The sequence below is a fragment of the Ovis canadensis genome, chromosome 14 (assembly GCF_042477335.2).
Source record: "Ovis canadensis isolate MfBH-ARS-UI-01 breed Bighorn chromosome 14, ARS-UI_OviCan_v2, whole genome shotgun sequence".
Classification (NCBI taxonomy): domain Eukaryota; kingdom Metazoa; phylum Chordata; class Mammalia; order Artiodactyla; family Bovidae; genus Ovis; species Ovis canadensis.
The window spans coordinates 37,051,213-37,070,594 of NC_091258.1; the positions used below are offsets into that span (position 1 = coordinate 37,051,213).

General features: G+C 48.7%; 1 protein-coding gene and 1 non-coding gene across 2 annotated transcripts in view; one reads left to right on the forward strand and one right to left on the reverse strand.

The window, feature by feature from the left end:
* The window catches only part of SLC6A2 (solute carrier family 6 member 2), a 38,225-nt gene that overhangs the window by 1,451 nt on the left and 17,392 nt on the right, over positions 1-19,382 (forward strand). Inside the window, exons 2-4 of the mRNA XM_069549865.1 lie at positions 9,643-9,774; positions 10,777-11,014; positions 18,098-18,236. Of these exons, the coding sequence (XP_069405966.1) occupies positions 9,643-9,774; positions 10,777-11,014; positions 18,098-18,236 (509 nt within the window). The remainder of the gene's footprint in view (positions 1-9,642; positions 9,775-10,776; positions 11,015-18,097; positions 18,237-19,382) is intronic.
* On the reverse strand, positions 4,619-4,691 carry TRNAG-CCC (transfer RNA glycine (anticodon CCC)). Its single transcript has one exon. It is a non-coding gene; the product is annotated as a tRNA-Gly (tRNA).

Genomic DNA, 19,382 nt, shown 5'->3' on the forward strand with positions numbered 1-19,382 from the left:
AGGTGAAACTTTTCCTCACTGGGCTGCTGCAGCTTCTCATGGGTTTCTGATCAGGTTTAAGCATTCTGGCCCTTCAGACTCAAGGAGGGAGGAAATACGGATTCTCTGTCATTTTTTAGCTGACAGGGAGATGAGGAATGAAGGACAGACTGAGAGAACCTAGGACACTCTGTCTAGCATGTCCTCCATGACCGTCCGAGGCTGCATGACCCCAGACAGAGGAAGGTTCTGTCATTAATCAGCAGTATTTATTGGGTTCCTCTTGGCATGAGGCACAGTGCTAGGCTCTGCAGGGGTCACCTAGATGTATTAACTGCCACTTCTGCCTGCCAGGCGCTCTGGTCACCTAAGGGCTTCACTGTCATGCTGCTACACGTCATTCTCTGTTTTAAGTGTTTGTTGGAACTAAAAGCACCCCAGATGGCCAACTGGACACGTCAGCGAGAAGGATATTCTGGTGTTTTCACTGCCGCTGTGTGCTCCCTTGGCCATCGCCACCAGCTGAGAGTTCCTGCTGTATGCAGGGCACAAGACACAGCGCATTTGTCACACGTTCCAATTTGGGGGCAAAATTGGCCAGACGCTCCCTCTCCTGGAATTGCTAGCCCTGCCCATCACCCATTCTGGGTTGTTTGGTCATTTGTCTCTTTGTGGGTCTGTCTTCCAAACAGACTAGGGCACATTGAGAGGAGAGACTGTGGCTTTCCATGCCTGTATTTCTTTTTTTTTTTTTCCTGTTTATTATATTAGTCACATTACTTTTTCTTTATTTGGTTGCATAGGGTCTTAGTTGCAGCATGCGAACCCTGAGTTGTGGCATGTGGGATCTAGTTCCTTGACCAGGGATCAAATCTGGGGCCCCTGCGTTGGAAGGTGGAGTCTTCGCCACTGGACCACCAGGGAAGTTCTTATGGTTGAGTTTTGTTTATTTGGCTGCACCGGTCTTAGTTGCAGCATATCCCTAGTTCCCTGACCAGGGATCGAACCCAGGTCCCCTGCACTGGGAGCACAGAGTCAGCCACCAGACCACCAGGGAAGTCCCCATGCCTGTATTTCTAATGCCCAAGATAAGGGCTAGATCTGGGGGATGTAGTAGAAGGTGCCCGACAAACTAATGAGTAAATGAATCAAATGGCCCAGGCCCTCAGAGACCTAATGCCTACCCTGGAATCCCTACCCCCGCCAGCAGGAACTAACAAAGTGAGGAAGCCTGTGCTGGTGGGGGTGGGGGTGGCACCTAGTGACTGGGAGCCCTGGCTGTGGGTCCTGGGTTCCAGCTTCTAGCTGTGTAACACTGGGCAACTCTCCAAGCCTTGGTTTCCCCGTCTGACAAATGTTCAACTCAGAGGGTCATCGTGAGGACTTAAGGTGATAATGCCCCCGGAGGGCCTGACTTGAAGTATGGCCTCAGTAAAGGTAGCTGCCACTTCTCACTCACATCTTTAGGATGATGTGTGAGATGCATGAGCCTGGGGAAGGGCTGCTTAGGAAAGACTCCGAGGAGGTGGGCTGTGATTGGAGCACAGACGGGTGGTGCACACACAAGCCTCAGGAAAGGGAGGAGGGATTCTAGTTGTGTGAGAATGTAGGTGGGATCATCTCTGAGATTAGGAGTACAGACTGGTTGAAGGGTAAACCGGGAGAGATAAGGGTGGAGAGGCAAGTTGGGGCCAGGCTATGGAGACCTTGACTGCCAGGCTCCGGGCCGGGGAAAGTTACACAAGTGAATTTCCATTTCTGGCTAGAATGTCCATGGAGCACAGTGGAGCAGGGCAGCCTCGTATATCAGAGTCTGAGGCAGCTCCTGTTCTAACTTACTCCTCACCCCTCCAGGGAATTCTCAGCAGGCCTCTTCTGGGCACTGTCTCTGCTGAGACCTCCTGGCTGCTCCTTGTGGGTCAGTTCTCATCCAGTGATTAAAAATCAGCCCCAGAGATGGGCAAGCAGGTTGGTAGGTGATAACCTGTGATTCTGGATGCAGTCAAAAGACCCAAGTTCGAATCCCATCTCTGTCACCCTCTCTGAGCTCAAGTCCCCCCACTCTGAGCTCAGGTGCCCCACTGAAGCTGTTGGTGATCTTGGGTGACCCCTGAGATCCATCCCTCTCCAAGGCCTGGATCAGCGCTGCCCCCAAGCCAGGACTCACGCGCCCTGTTACTTAACAAGCTGTGTGCTCTCCTGGTGCCAGTATTAACATGGTGACTTCCAAGTCCAGCTGTTCACGCTGGCCCAGACTGGAGGATGTTTTGAAATATAAAGGTACCAATAGTTTAGGCCTCTGGCTAATATTTTTTTTGAATGAATTACTGAGAAAGATCAGCCTGTCTGAACATCTTCCCATAAGCTAACTGCTGAGATGCATGGGTACAGGTGGCTTCTGGCCAGGAAAGCCCCTCTCAGGAATTCCAAGGCTTTGTTCAGAACCTTCTTGAACATGGAGGCAGTGCCAGTGAGGCTCTTTCCAAGGTCCTCCACTCCTGTGGTCTTGCACCTGGCCCTGCTGGTCCCCAGGGAGGAGTGGGCAGATCAATTGGGCTCTCGTGTCTGCCTCCCTGCCAGAGAAGAGACCACTGTGAATTATCTTTTGTAAAATGACAGCTTGAGACGTGGCTGGCCGATGGCTCTGAGCTGTCAGAGAGATGTCCTTTAGGTTCTGACAGACCTGAGCTTGACTCTGAACCTGACATTTCCTGGAGATGTGGCCTTGGACAAGTCACTTCTGGACCTCGGTTTCCTTGTGCAGAAAAGGGGGGGTGATTGCATCTTCCCATAGGGTGATGTGATGTTAGAGACAATACAAGCAAAGGACTCACAATAGTGTCTGGCACATAGTAGGGGCTCAGTAGCTGAAGTTGTTACTGATGGTTCCTGGATCTGGAACTGCTAGACCCAGCCTAGATCCAGGAGTAGGAAAGGGTCCTGATTTTGGAGGGTGCAGACTTGGCTCTAAGGGGAAGTTAGAAGGGCTGTAAGACTGGAAAGGAATCATGCTTGGACCTGGGATTTCTTTTTACTTTATTTACTTATTTTTGGCTGGGCTGGGCCTTTGTTATTGCTCTAGAGCGAGGGCTCAGTACTTATGGAGCACAAGCTTAGTTGTTGCCCAGCATGTGGGATCTTCCTGGACCAGGGATCGAACCCATGTCCTCTACATTGGCAGGCAGATTCTTAAGCACTGGACAACCAGGGAAGCCCCAGGCCTGGAATTTCTAACCACCTAACCTTATCCTGTTGTTTCCCTAGCTGAAAAATGGGGATGAACATTCCTATATGGGGTCCCATGAGATATGTAGTTCTGGGTCCCAAATAGGTTTCCGTTCTTTCCTCAAGTGAGCTCAGGTTCTCAGGTACCCACAGACCTTTGCGAATCCTCTTGGTCAAAATATCTGGGGTTCTTAAAGCCAAGGAAGAAGTGGTGGCAGGTACAAAGGGCAGGAGTTTGCAAACTCAGTGGTCTCACATTGGGCCTGGCTGCAGGGGGCCATCTACATCCTGGACTTCCCACGCCTGACGCTGGTGATTCAGCTCAGATGCACATGAGCTGCCAGTTGGTGTAGCCCTCCAGCTAAGAAGTTTGTGGGAATGAGGCTGTTCATCAGGGGCTGGAGCTGAGACCATGATCTGACATTACCAGCATGATTGGCCCATTGCTCTGAGCTAGCCAAAAAGATCTGGAGAGACCATTTGCAACAAGATGGGGTTTCACAAGGATAAATGTTACATCCTGCCCTGCAGTCCCAAACCCAATTGCCTAAGTAAGGATGAGGCCATAGCCCAAGTGGAGAAAGGCCCCGGGGCTTGCATTAGCTGTAGCCTCTGTGTGAGTCACTGCTGGGATCCATTTATTTAACAACAACAACAAAAAGAAAAACCCGTTTACTAAGTGCCCATCCTGTGCCGGGAATATAGAGATGAACAAAAGGCAGTCTCTCCCTTTAGGGAGTTCAGAGTCTATTATAGATATTCTACAAGTTAATGTCATTTTATATTCTGTTGTTGAGGTAGTATTAGCTCCCAAATCAGGAAGGGGAGGTTCCACTCTGTTCTTCGTAGGTTATATTTTCTTCTCTAATATGGTTCGGACCATTCCAAGCAGCCTATAATTGCTTCCTCTCAAAGAGACCAGGATGGAGGAGATGAGAAACCAAAATCTTCAAGAAGCTTCATTAGGAAGAATAAAGTCAGATCCTGCAAAGTTGATAGCCAGGGGAGAATTGTCACGGAGGGGAGGGGTAGCCTAGCTCCAGTCTCCCTGAATTTCACCCCCACTGACCTCCTTAGAGAACTGGAGTTTAATCTACAGGGGAGTGAGCATTCTTCCTCACTAGGACTGTCCTGCACTCAGAGCTAAGGCCAGAGGTCAGCTGGAAGGACCCAAAGTGAAGATGAGGTAGTACGGGGGATAGTGAGAGATTGTGGAGCCAAGAAAAGTCAGTTCTGCTCATTTTGTGGAAAATTCTGTAGAATCCCCTCACAGAACAGCAGAGGCTTCCATAGCGAGGTATATGGATGCTGCTGGCTAGTCTCAGTAAAGGGCAGGGGATGGAATAAAGAGGTGAGGCCCGCAGGACCTTTAATTGCAGCTTGTGAACTCTTAGTTGCAGTATGTGGGATCTGGTTCCCTGGCCAGGGATCAAACTCGGGCCCCCTGCATTGGGAGTACAGAGTCTTAGCCACTGGACCACCAGGGAAATCTCTGCATGGTCCCCTTACCTGGATCCTTCTACCCTAGCCTGGACTGGGTTACAGGCGTGTGCAGCTCCAGGCCAAGGGGAAGCCAAGGGCCCGCCGTCTGCAGAGGCTGTGGACAGAGCTTAGACTTGTGGGCACAAGAACCCACACGAATGTGCAAAAGGCCCCACACATCTCTGGATGGAGCCGGGGTGGGGAAGAATCAGGATGTGGGCCCCCCTCATGCCTCCACATTCCAGCACAAATTCTCCAGGAACCAAGGGTTCCAGAATTGAACTTTATAATGAGTAGAACCACACTGAAGCTCTAGTCGTCAAGGTAGGATGAAGGCGCATGTGTAACAGCTGTGGCCTGAGTTGTCATCTTTAATATGTAGACATTGTAAGGTAGATCTCCATGTGTGCTCTTATCCTGGGCCCTGCCAGTCGAGTGGGCCTGCTACATGCTGAAGCTATGTCTCCTACTGAAATTTTACCTTCTCTTTCTCCCTGCTGTCTATGCCCTTGGGGTATTTGGGGAACGGGGACAAATCTGCTGCCCTAGGCACTGACTAAGCTTTTCTGGGAATTCTGGTGAAAGCCATGGGCAGTGACAACCTATAAGCTGAGCTTCATGTACCAGGTGAACAGTTCTGTCTGGTTTTCATATCTTAATGTATCAGGATGTGGCCAGTTAGGAATCCTGCCCTTCACAGACTGGGAAACTGGTCCAGCAAGGTCTCAAGGGACTCTCCTCTCCCTCCTGCAGCCGCTCCTTGATCACAGTCCCTCCACCTCCTCCTGATTCCCCACCAGGCCTGGGCCATGCCATGTCTTACTAAGTCCCCTCCCACGTTTTGCTGGATCCCTGTCCTGGGGTCCTCCTCACCCACCCGGGGTCTGCTCCAGCACACCCCACTCTAAACTGAGTGACCACTGGCTTCCCTTTCTGAGGATTTTGCATTTCCACAGAGAATTCCAGAACCCCACTCTGACCAGTAGGGTTCCTCTCTAATGATGGGGTGTCAGGCAGTTTGTGTCAGACAGATACTTTTCTTACCAAAGGCCACTGGTTGGAGTCCCTTTTGCAGTTGACAGTCTTTTGCTCCTGTGTTCATGTGAGCGTGTTGATGTGCAGAAGTCTTTGTGTGCATGTGTATATGTGTGTGAATGGTGGAGACTACCAGGAGCTGAGATCCTTTGGAAGTACACTCTGCCTCTGTTTCTCCAGCTCTGCACCTGTCAGCCCAGAACATGCTCAGCCAGAGCGAGGATTCTGGGCTTGTGGCCTCCTAGGTTCTCAGCTCTGCAGCCCTGTGTCAGGCTGGATGCAGCTGGCACCACCACACAGGGAGATGAGGCAGGGCCATGGGAAGGTGGCAGTTTGGGGCCTTATAGAGCAGCACCTTCTACGAAGTGTGCAACCAGTCTCAGTGTCCCAGGAGCTGCTGCAGGGCTGTTTCTAGGAGAAGCATCTTCTGCTGACCTTTAGGCACCCCTGATAAATCTCTTTCTGAATCTTCAGCTCTGCCCTGGCTTCCTCCAGATCTTTCGGCAAGGAGGCTTAGACCAGCTCACCGGCTGATGTCTTCTGTTAGGATAAGATACTGGCCACTGGACAGCTTTCTGGTTTTCATTCATACTCAGCCATTCCGTCATTCTTGAGTGTTTCTGGTCTGTTGCCAGCTGAAGCTTTGGCTGGCCCACATCAAATGCACTTGGAAGAGTCCTGGACTTGTGCAGCCCATCATTTTTCTTCTTGTCCCTCCACTGGGCCTCCCAGCCAGCATAAGAGGAGATGACTCTCAGACTGGGCAATTTACCTACCTGTTGGCAGTGCCGCCCAGAGGCTTACAGTTGAGAAAACTGGCCAATGTGAGATGCCTGGTGAATTGGCTGATGATGCTCTTCTTTTCTCTGCCTGTAGAAAAGAGCATCCAGTCGCCAGGAGCAAGTCATGCTGCCAAGATCTGAGGTGTGACTCCTGGCTTTTTTCTTTCCTTTCATTCCTTGGGCCACTGACTTCAGTCTTCAGGCCTGTTAACACTCTAATACGTCTGTTTCCCTTACTTTGGCTCCAGGCCCCATGGGTAATGGCAGGTGGCCACAAGGGGGATGCAGACAGATCCCGATGTGGAGCCAAGCTCCTACTTACTGGTTCGGACAAACAACTTGACCTTTCTAAGTCTTGGTTTCCTCATCTTTTACATGGGATGGGCGGTAATCCTCTCTCAGGGATGGTTTTAAAGGAATAATTATTCAAAAACTTAGTATGTGGCTTGGCATATAATGGAAGCTTAATAAATGGTACCTGTTACTTTTACCAACTCCATCGTCACCACCACCCCCCGACCTCTGTCAGCATCATGAACATTGCTGTCGGCCATGTGGACAGATGTGCATTCTGAAGCCAGACTAGCCCTCTCTGTGTGGGGAAAGAGAAGAGTAGAGATTGAAAGTAAGAAATGAAGAGGGGAAGGGAAAGGTTGGCATGTGGCCATTTCAAAGAAGTCTAAGCCTTGGGACTTTCCTGGCGTCCAGTGGTTAAGACTTCGCCTTCCAATGTAGGAGTGCAGGTTCAATCCCTAGCCCCCTTCATCAGGGATCCCTGATCCCGGAGGAAAGGAACCAAGATATCACATGCCTTGCAGCCAAAAAACCAAAACTTAAAACAGAAGCAATATTGTAACAAATTCAATCTAAAGAGTTTAAAATGGCCCATTAAAAAAAATAAAAAAAGGAAGAAAAAATCCAGCCTGGAGCAGGGGCTGAAATGTTGAACATGGCCAATAGACCAGGTGGATCACCTGGCCCCCAGAGTCCCAGTTTCAGAACGTCCTCTGTTGAGACTTTATTCAGACTCATGTGCTACATCTTGGCTGAGACAGTCTGAAATTGGCAGAATATTTTGGGAATGGCTCTGGAGTTCTGGAGCCAGGCAGACAAGGGTCCAAATCCCAGATCTATCATTGACCAACTGAGTGAACTTAGATAAGTCACTTAATTTCTCTAAGCCTCAATTTCCTCCTCTGAAAAATGGGTATAGGAGTTGCTACCCAAGACAGTTTCTGGGCAGGGTAAATGGGATGACAGCTGTCCAGTGCCCAGTGCTCCGCTGGATACACAGGAGGTCCTCATTTTCCAGTGGTTTCTTCCCTACTGCCCACCCTACTGGTCCATCTCCTGCTACAAAAGGACTGGGTCTCAGAGCACTGGGGCCAGAATTTCATGCTTTGTCCCTACGAGCCCTGGGCTTCCTGAGGAGAAGCCCTGGGACGAAAGTGAAGATTGACAGTCTGAGTAGCTGGGTGAGTTTAACCCTGGGAGTACACAACTTTGCCATGATTCTCTGCTCACGTGGAGGCCCAGTTTCCACATCCATAAATTTGAGGTAGTAATACTTTTAAGGTTGTTGTGAGGATGGAATGAGATATTGCGTGGAGCACAGTGCCTGGAACACAGCTGGGAATATTATCTTCCTAATATTATCATCATTGAATATTTCCCAGTTTCTGCACTTTCTTACTGTGGGCGGGTCAGAGAGTGTTTGGTTTCCAAGGTTACGGCATCTCAGCCAAAGGCCAATGGCGGGAGAAGTGTGGTCTGGCCTGGCCACCTCCAGCTGCACCCAGGCCAAGAAGCTGGCATTTTGCTTTGATCACGCTTGCAGCCTCGGCTGACGTGGTATCTATCCCGTGAGTCACCTCACGGCGTCAGAACTTGTTAAGCTCACCCCAGGCTACCGGACATACTGAGAACTTTCTCTGGAGCTCAGGCTTGTCTCATTCTACCAGGAATTCTCCCAAGGATTTGTTGCTGCCCATCTTGCCAAGGGCTCCCTCTAGTTTCAGCAGCGTTCTGGATGGGCATCTTCCTGGTCAGAGACTGGAGCCTCTGGCCTCTTTGCTCCAGTGTTTGTTTACCTTCAGCTGCCAGTAAGAGAGTAAGCCTGATGGGTTGGAAGACATGAACGTGAATCCTGTTTCTGTCACTTAGCAGCTGTGCAAACGAAACCAAGTGGACTTCTCTGCCTTCAGTTGCCCCTAGGGTATAGGGTGGGGGTGGCTCAGGGGCACAAATAATGACCCTCTTTTATTATGTTTGTGAAGTGAAGTGAGACTGCGACAATCCAGTGAGGTCGTATTTGGGAAAGTCCCAGGTGACCTTAAATGGTGGCTAAGACTCTGAGCTTCCAATGCAGGTGGCCTGGGTTCAATCCCTGGTCAGGGAACTAGATCCCACATTCTGCAGCTAAGTCCCAGTGCAGCCAAATAAATAAAAATAATAATAAAAAATATCCCACTCAATCATATGTAACGTTGGGCACTAATTACATATCTCTCCCTCTCTGCTCTCAATTTCCTTACCTATAAAAGGAAGGGTTTGGGGTGATTGGCATTCCCCAGAGTGGTGATTCATGAAAGAAAGGATTCTGTGTTGAAATCAGTTTGGTAAAGACTGCAGCTGATCTTCCTCATAGCCTGTCACAACATGTGCTTATGTATCAGAGGCATGGAGAATTCTTCAAGGAACAAGGCTATTTAGCTTTTAAAAAATATTTATTTATTTTAATTTTATTATTTATTTGCCCACACTGGATCTTAGTTGCAGCACGTGGGGTCTAATTCCCAGACCAGGGATCAAACCTGACTCCCCTGCCTTGGGAGCACAGTCTTAGCCACTGGGCCACCAGGGAAGTCCTCTATTTAGATTTGATGAACCAGATTTTACTAATTTGACCACAGAACCTCATGATTATGATTGTGACTAGTGCTATAACTTTCATTATATTACGATTATTTGTTTAATTGCCCTGGTGTTCCTACCACAAGACACCCCTTGAGAAATGGCCAGGTGACAGATGAATGGCGACCCTTACAACTCTGACGGACATTGATCCACGCACTCTGAGGGGCAGGCCCAAAGCTGCACAGGGGTCTTGGGGCTCATGCTCTGCCTCCATGTTCCCCAGGTGCCTTCCTGATCCCGTACACCCTGTTCCTCATCATCGCTGGGATGCCCCTCTTCTACATGGAGCTGGCTCTGGGCCAGTACAACCGGGAAGGGGCAGCCACCGTGTGGAAGATCTGCCCATTCTTCAAAGGTAAAGAAGGAGTCAGAGGTTGTTCTAAAAGACTTCTGTGTGTCCCTGGAGAATCTACCCCAAAGGTGGGATCCTTGGTAGACCAGCTCTCTTGTGGAATTTATAAGTATTGGTGAGGTCAAGCGCATCCACCATTCAAAGTTACATGGAGCACTTTGGAGATGTCAGGAATAGCTGTAGCCTAGAAAGTCTGGAAATCTGGGTTCCAGTCCAGGCTGTGCAGCTGAGTGACCAGAGGGAGTCTGTTTTCCTGTCTGGGAAATACTCATGGAAGTGTCGGAGGTACCCAGAATGCTACTCTCTCCCTCTTGCTCCCATGGCAGATATAATAAATCAGTCATGCACCTTTCCATCCTGGGCCAGGGGCTTCATTCCACTGGGAGAGAATGTCATCATGTCTCAGTGTTGTCCTACCCAAGGGGCAAGGGAGCTGGGATACTTGTACTCCAACACCTGGTCTGGCTGCTCCCTGGGAGCAGTAAAATCCTGGCCTTTCTGTCCTGCCTGATGAGTGGACAGAAGGGGCTCCAGTGGCAAGAGAGAGCCCTCAGGCAAAGGGATGGTGGGTGCCTGGGGAATTTTTTAAAACCATTTGTTTTATCCTGGAGTATAGCCAGTTAATAATGTAGTGATAGTTTCAGGTGGACAGTGAAGGGGCTCAGCCATACATATACACGTATCCATTCTCCTCCAAACTCCCCTGTCATCCAGGCTACCAATAACATTGAGCAGAGTTCCATGGTACAGTAGGACCTTGTTGGTTATCCATTTTAAATATAACAGTGTGTACATGTCGATCCCAAACTCCCTATCTCCCATCCCCCTCCCCCCACTGCATTCTTCTGCCTGGGGGATTTAGGCTCTGACGGTCTGCTACAGAAAAAAGACAGGCATAGGAGTGGGTAGTGCAATGGTTGGAGCCAGCTTCCCTGGAGACGTGGCTCTGGGAGGGAGAGTGGGCCTAGGGAAGCCCCTGCCTGACCCGCTGTGCCCCCCACCCAGGAGTTGGCTACGCTGTGATCCTCATCGCCCTCTACGTTGGCTTCTACTACAATGTCATTATCGCCTGGTCCCTCTACTACCTCTTCTCTTCCTTCACCCCGAACCTGCCCTGGACCGACTGCGGCCACGCCTGGAACAGCCCCAACTGCACAGACCCCAAGCTCCTCAACAGCTCCGTGCTGGGCAACCACACCAAGTACTCCAAGTACAAGTTCACACCTGCAGCAGAGTTTTATGAGTAAGTCCTTGACCGCTCGTCCTGTTCACATGGGGACCTGTACTGTTCACATCAAGACCAGTACTGGGCAGAACCTGAGTCAAACACTAAAGGAAACCACTGGAGAGGAAGGGGCCACGTCAGTCCTTGTAATGTGTGCTCAGCAGCCACCACAGGCCTGACGTTGGCTAGATACACAGGATATTTAGTTGCGGCATGCAAACTCTTAGTTGTGGCATGTGGGAACTAGTTCCATGACCAGGAATCGAACCTGGGCCCTTTGCACCAGGAGCTCAGAGTCTTAGCCACTGGACCACCAGGGAAGTCCCACAAATGAGAATCATTGTTATAGTGTTGGTCCAAAGTGATTTCTAGTCTCATCATTCCCTCTAGATTAATTGAAGGGAAAAGTTGTCCCTTTCCCCTTATTTATCCATTCATTCATTTACTCATTTCTGTCTGGATAAGCTCACTGGAGTTTATTTTATTCTGTGGTTTAACCCATAACCATCATTATTTATTTTGTTGCTTCCTTGAACCCTTTCAACCTCTACTCCATCCTTTGAAGTCCTTGAGGTTGATGACAGTCAACTTGTCAGCCATCTAATTTTGAAAGTTTGCATGGTGATCCCTTCAGAATGTAGCATGTATTGTCTTTATCCCTCAGGGGATGGGGGTGAGCCCCATTTCAGCAATCCATGCACAAGTGTTAGCAGATAAGCAGAAAGTCGCTGGCACAAGGTGTGGGGCAGGACAGGTAGATCCCACTCGAACCTCTCTCTCAAGGGATGCATGGTCTGGAGTAGTGGTTAGAAAACTTTCCAGTAAAAGATTACATTCTGGGCCTTGCAGGCCACACACCTGTCTTGCATATTCTTTATTTAATTTTACCCTTTAAAAAGATAGAAACCATCTGTAGCTCACAGGCATCACTCAGTGGGTCACAGCCAAGTTTCAGGGGTGTGTCTTGTTGACTCCTGGTCTGGAGCAGTGCTGCCTAGGAGAATGGAAATGTCCCACGATGATAGAAATGTCCTGTGTTTGCATGGCCCAGTGCAGTAGCCACATGCCACATGTGGTTAGTGAATAGTTGGGATGTGGCTAGTGTGATGGAGAAGTTGAATTTTTAATTTTATTTAATTTTCATTCATTTACATTTTAAAAAATTTGTTTATTTGTCTGTATCAGGTCTTAGTTGCGTCAAGCAGGACCTTTTGTCGTGGCGGGTGGATTCTCTAGTTGTGGCATGTGGGTTTAATTGATCCATGGCAATCAGTGCCTGAGTACCTGACCAGGGATTGAACCCAAGTCCCCTTCATTGCACAGCGATTCTTAACCAGGGAAGTTCCGTCATTTACATTTAAACAGCCAGTTGCTTCCATATTGGACAGTGCAGGTCTAGAGGATGAAAAAAGACAAGTTCACAAAATCAGGGCCAGTCTCCCCTGGTCCTGTGTATTTGCCAAGCCACAGACCAGAGAGTGGGGTTATCCAGAGAATGGGGTTCCTTAGGACCATTCCCACCTTTGCCATCTCGGTGAAGTTGGACCAAGGAGATGTGATGTGGTTAAAGGTGGCCTCTGGGAAGTCTGCTCCCTCCTGGGGTCCAAGGGAGGGGAGTTGGGGTTCTCAGGACCAGGAAGTACCCTCATGAGCCATGGCAGAGAATTTGCTAAGCATCCTGGATCTACGTGTCCACCTGCCTCCATCTGTTTCCTGTGGACTTTCAGGACTAAGTGCACAATTATATAGATTTGGAAACTCAGTGGGAGAGGGTCCACAGTTGCCATGGAACTTGAAATCCTTCTACAGCCCCCAAAGAATCTAAAGAACCGCTATAACTTGAAGTGAGCATCTATTTAAGTTAATACCATCATCCCTGTCTTCCTCTCCATCACATCAACAGCTAATCACTTACCATGTGCATCAGGCTTTCTGCTAACTTCTCTGTATGTATTATATCAATGTAAACCTCACAGCAACCCAGTGAGGTTTCTGTAACTCTTCCATACATGACTCGGCTGCAAACATTAGCTTCGTTTTGCAGATGCAACAGTAAATCCCTGGCCCATGGTCACACGGCTATTCCTGTGCAGAGCCGAGATTTGGACCCTGGCAGATGGCACCTGCTGGACTCTTGAGAGTGAGCTCCTTACCGTTTGTTCCATGATCCTCGCTCTCTTCACCCTAGCCCCTGCCTTTCCAGGCAGTGAAACTCTAGAGCCTGCAGGCGTCACCTCTGTGTTATATTGGATTCCAGACATTTTGAATGGCTATTATGATATCAAATTATTATTGTCATCAAAACTAACATTTATCCAGCTTCGATTATGTCCCAGCCATGCATTTAGAAGTGCCATTTAAAGTGAGTTTGAACCTAGGAAGACTGGCTTCAAAGTCCAAGCTCTTAGCCCAGTGGTGCTAAACACTGGCTGCTTATTGGAACCACCTCATCCTTAAAACACACTGATGCCTGGATCCTATGCCTCGAGATTCATTTTACTGGTCCAGGTGCAACTGTGGTGTGGGGATTTTATTAACAGTTCCGCCAGCAATTCTAATATCCAGCCAGGGTTGACAGCTCCTGTCTTGGCCACTGCACTCTCCCATCTCGGACAGATTCTTACTGGGGTCAGTCTGACATGCTTACAGTATCATGTCATGGAAAATCTAGGGCCTCCTTTAGTCTTCTCCTGAGGGGGTGTGGCCTCAGACAATCCCAGAACCAGTGGAGCGCTTGCTGGCAGAGGTTTTAGGTCTTCCCAGTTTATGAGTGCAGTTTGGAATGGTAGAGGATAGTGGAGCTGAGGGTGCTGCTGATACATGTAATTGGTTCTAGGCTTTCTCCTTTATCATCTCATGACAGAGGAAAATGCATGATTTTTCTGTTTTTGGTAACCCTCATCCTTATAAATTAAAATGGAAAATGATAGTCTCATCTCTAGCCTGGTTATTATTTGATTCCTCCTCTGACATCTTCATGGCCAGCGGACCTGCTGCTGGAGGAAGGAGAGGTGAGTTGGGTTTTGAGACTCCGGTTGCTTTAATTACAGCCTTAAACTTTCTCCGAGCTTGGCTGTAAGAAGGTAGAAAAAGAAATTCTCTTGCGTTGGGCTGATTCTCTTGGGGAATGTGGTTGAGGGCAGAGTCCAAGGCTTATTTTCAGCAGCTTTTTGCTCTATAGAGCTCCTTTCCCATCCTCTCCTCCCCCTTCCCTCCCCTCCTCCATCCTTTTAAGTGCCCCCACCTCCACCCCAAGTCTGGTATCTACTGTGATCCAGGCATCAGCATCTCCTCCTGTCCACGTCCCACTTAGTCTTCACAGTTCACGGAGGTGGAAATTACTCCTGTTTTACAGATAAGAATGTGGTGGTTCAGGTTTTAGGGAAGTGGTGGAAGGGATCTGAATCCAGGCTGTCTGGGTGGAGGCTCTCCCTCCATCTATGAGCCTCTCCTCTGTCTTCTCTGTCCTTCAGAGTCTCCAGTGGGGTGTATTCGGGACAGGAGTGCAGAGGTGTCTGTGGGTAGATCGGAGCCCTTCTCATGCAGCTCTTTCTCACCTTCAGGCTGCTTTTGTGTGCTTCTCAGTCTCTGAGTCATGAGCTGCCTCTGGGATTTGTTTTTAATGGCCCTTTAATCTAAATGCTTCTGCTTTAAAAGTTACTCACTTTCAGCTTGGGAACCCAGCAAGTAGGACTCCCAGTGCCAACCCTGAGGAGGCTAGCTGGTTTTTTTTTTTTTTTTTTTCCTGCTTTCCTTGGAGCCTGCTGGCCAATTCTCTTACCATCTTGTGCTCCTTTAAGCTGATGAACTGAACATATCATTTAAGGGAACAAAACTGCAACACTCCCCAGGCTCCAGGCCTGAAGCCAAGCAGCCCGAGGCAAAAAGAAACCCTGATGCTCTGTAACTCTAGCTGTAAAAGGGCACCCTTGGTGAACATACACCAGGAATAGAAAACTACTCCCTGCCTGTTCCTGGTGGGGAAAAGACCTCTCCCTCCACCCCAGCACTAACCCTCTGTGCTTAAATGTCAAGTGAGATCTGAGCCCATTTGGCCCACAGACTTCGGAAAGTCTGGATCATATACTTAACGATGATTCATTTTCATTAAACTGCTGGAAAACTGCAACAAACCCAACTTACTTGTCCTAACCCCCAAGGCTTGGGGCCGCTAGTGGGGAGGAGGCTGGATTCACTTTTCTTGGAAATCAGCTCTGGAGTCTAGCTTTTTTCACTGATGAAATACCTAGACAGCCACTGCAAACCTTAAAGTGGACCCCGCACACGTGTGAGTCACCGGGCTGGTTAGGGGCCATGTCAGCCATCTGATGGGATGCTGGAGTTGTTTTAGCATGTTTCAGGCAAGCACAGTTGGTTCAGAGCCTTTTTTTTTTTTTTCCCCCAGTCAAATTGGCCAAATGCTTACTCATACCATTTAACACTTGATTGTATGTAAAGCAATGGAAAGAAGCAGGATTAAGAGTCAGATGGGTACCTGATTCTAGTTGTCTTTTAGACATGCCCAGTCTCTCTTCTTCACTTCCCTTCACTTCCCTCCCCTCCTCCAACCCATTTTCCTCCACTTCCTCCTCCTCCTCTTCTTCCTCCTTTTCTTCTTCGTCTTTGTCTTCCTCCCTCCCTCCCTTCTTCCCTGTCTCTGTCTCACTTTTTCCCCTGCCTTTCTCTCTCCCTCTCTGTCTCCTCCCCCGTTTCTCTCTTCCTCTCCTTCCTTCTCAGGACAGGAGAGTGGGCCTCAGCTAGGGCATCATTTTAGAGCTGAGACTAGCACGGAGAGAAGTTTGCCAGGCAGACACATTGGGCCAGGAAGTGTGCTCTAGGCAGAAAGGAACAGATAGTTCCAAGGCCCAGAGCGATGAGAGCTTCATATAACTGGGGAACGACAAGCGGCTGGTGGTCACAAGGAGCCAAAAGCATGATGTGGCAAGGCAGGGGGATGCACTTGGCACAGGACAATTCTGAAAGGCCTCAGATTCTGAAAGGCTTTTTTTTTTTTTTTAAATCCTCTTGACCAGGATTTTACAACCTCGATGCTTTTGACATCTGGGGCTGGATAATTCCATGTTGCAGAGGGATGGCTCTCCTGTGCATTTTGGATGTCTAGCCTATCCCTGGCCTCTGCCCACTAGATACCAGTAACACTCACCCTGCCCTCCAGCTATGACAACCAAAAATGTCCCCAGATGTTGCCAAGTGTCTGAAGAAGGCAGGGGCAAGTTTGCACCCCGTGAGAACCATTGTTTTAGATGATAAGGAGCATCTGAGGATTGGGGGGCAGGAGAGTGACAAGGTTAGAACACAGTTTGAGATGGATCAGATGGTTCTACAGCAGCATAGCCTGTGGATTTAAGGGGGCTAACTGGAGAGACTGGGATGATGGGGAATGGGGAGGTTTTTACAGCAGTCCTGGAGGAAGGGAATATGGGTCTGGCTTGACGTTGGGCCATGAGGATGGAGTGTTGGTTGCAGATCACGAGATAAGGTTAGGAGGGACCAGACATGGAGACTCACTGCTGGGGACGCTGATGCAGGATGAGTAGCTTACAGCCATGACATCCGGCCCCAGGGTGGTCAGGAGGAAGGCTGTTCTGGGGATGGGAATACAGGTCTTGGCGACCTTTGGTCAGCCACACAGCTCTGCTCCTTCACTCGCTGCAGACTTCTCTGTATGCCTGTCAACACCCCACCTTCCCCATCTCACTCCTACCACACCCAGGCACTCCAGCTCAACTCACCTGCTCTCCCATGGGCCTGCAGAGAAGGTACTAGATACCCCCTCTATGGAGCCCGCCCTGCTGACTCCCTTGGCTGAATTTTCTGGGCCCCCCTCAGCTTCTTTGCTGATGCCTGCTGTTCCCTTGAAAGCTGGGACTCAATCAGATTGGTAGTTCCATTGATCATTGGTGTTGAGCATTCCCCGAGTTCTAGCACTGTCTCATATTCTGCAATGTAAACCTCATGAGAGCCCTTTTACTGTAGAGGGGAAAAAAAGCTCAAGATGGGGAATGTTTGCACCAGCTATTGTCATCCAGGAGTTCTATGTGGCTGGAGCCATCACCTCCTTGTCCCCGGCCTTGTCACCAGCCCCCAGCAGCCCTCTTTCGGTTTTGACTTCTTTCTCGTGAAATTATGTGTGTGAGATTCATCCATACAGAGTTAGTTGCTGTATAATATTATATTTTATGAATATGTCATAATTTATCTAGTCTGCCATTGATAGAAATTTGAGAATTTTGCAGTTTGGAGTTGTTGTGGATAATGCTGCTATGAACATTCTACACCATGTCTTTTGATGGACATGTGTATATGTGTCTATTGGACAGATACCCAGAGTAGAATTGCTAAGGCAGAGGATATACATAGGTTTAGTTTGAGTAAAATAGGAGAAATGTTTACTTCTTAGTCGCCAGGCCAGGGATTCTTAAGCTCAGCAACATGGGAATTTTGGAGGCTGTTTCGTGCCGTATAGGATGTTTATGTTGTCCTGTGTATTGTAGGCTGTTCCACTCTTCTGTCCTCCAGATCAGCAGTCCCCAACCTCTGAGATCTATGCCTGATGACCTGAGGTAGAGCTGACATAATAATAATAGAAATAAAGTGTGAAATAAATATTGTGCACTTGAATTCATAGAAAAACTGTCTTCCATGAAACTGGTCCCTGGTGCCAAAAAGGCTGGGGACTGCTGCTCTAGATGCCTTCTGCCCAAGTTGTGACAATCAAAGATATCTGCAGACATTGCCAGATGTTCCAATATCCACTACTTTAGCCTGTGAGGACAGAGACCTTTCCTCTGTTTATTCACCACCATCTCTCCAGGACCTGGCAAACAGAGATATTTATTATGTTGAAAACTTCTGTAACTGTTTGAAAAACAGCCTTGGGTGGGGGTGTCTTCCAAGAAGACTTGCTGGCTAGGGCAGGGCAGTGTGAGGCACAGGCTGTGACTGCACAGAGCAGGTCCCGGTGATGCGGGGCAGGGACGGGGGCAGCCTGGGCCCGTCTCCATCGATGCACACTTTCAGGGACTGGCCTGTGGTCAAGGCCGAGGTCGTCCTGCCTGATGATACCATCTTCCCTGGCAGGCGTGGCGTCCTGCATCTGCATGAAAGCAGTGGGATTCATGACATTGGCCTGCCCCAGTGGCAGCTTTTGCTCTGTCTGATCATCGTGGTCATCGTCCTGTTTTTTAGCCTCTGGAAAGGAGTGAAGACATCAGGAAAGGTAATGTCTTTGTTTCTCTTTTAGTTGGGAGGTTGGCCTCAAAAAAAAAAAAAAAAAAAGAAAAAGAAAGAAAGGTGTTTTTTCCTACCTATAATTCAGGTAGTTGGTGAAAGGAAAAGGTGATGCCAGAAGAACAAAGTCTGGGTTTTCACCCCAGCTCTGCCACCAGCTTGCTGGAGACCTCAGACAAATCCCTTCCCTTTCCTAAGCTCCCGGCTCTCCAACAGTAGGGTGAGGGCATGTGAGTGGATCAGGGTTCCTCACACTTTCCCACCAAATCTTCCCTAATAGCAGAGATCAGGGAATGAGGACACCCAAAGCCCAAAGCAATCTATTGACATGTATTTGATAAATCTTAAATTCTAGGGGACTAAAGTTGCATGCCAGTGTTGCAGCCTTCTTTAGAATATAACCATTTCCTTCACTATAAAATTGATCATTCTCACCCCTGAATTTTTGAGTAAAAGAGAATGCTCTAGAAGATATCTGGATGAATCCTAGAACATCTTCTGACACAGCGCTGAGTGTTCACAAGAGTTTAGGTTTCCTAGGGAGAGGAGTATAGAGTTAGATGACCTAGGACAGCTTGCCAGAGTTGGTGTTCTGATTTAGGTGACACTGCTCCCCATAGCCAGCCCCTCAGGGTGGAGTATAATCAGGTCATTGCCCACATCGATTCTGAGCCTGAGAAACATCATGAGAACAACAACTCCATTTGGACCCTGTGGGTCTATGTAGAGCTTGACTGTATTAAAGAGGCTGTAGCTGGGAAACATTCTATCCAGTGTTTCGGTTAGCTATTGCTGTGTAATAAAAGAGCTCAAGATTTCATGATGGAAAAATAACAATCATTTTATTGTCTCTCGTGATTCTTTGAGTTGACTGGGATCAGCAAGATGGTTCTTTTTCTCCATATGATCTTGCTTGGGCTACATGTCTGGGGGCATGACTGGGCTGGAACCTTTAAGATGGCACATACTCATTGAGGGCATTTGGTACTGGTTAGGAGCTCAACTGGAGCTGTCAACCAGAGCACCATGGGTTGTTTCCATATAGTTTTGCTATGTGGCTTGGGCTTCTCACAGTGTAGTGGCTGAGTTCCAAGAGCATGTTCCAAGGAAACATACTCTAATGTGCAAGCAGCTC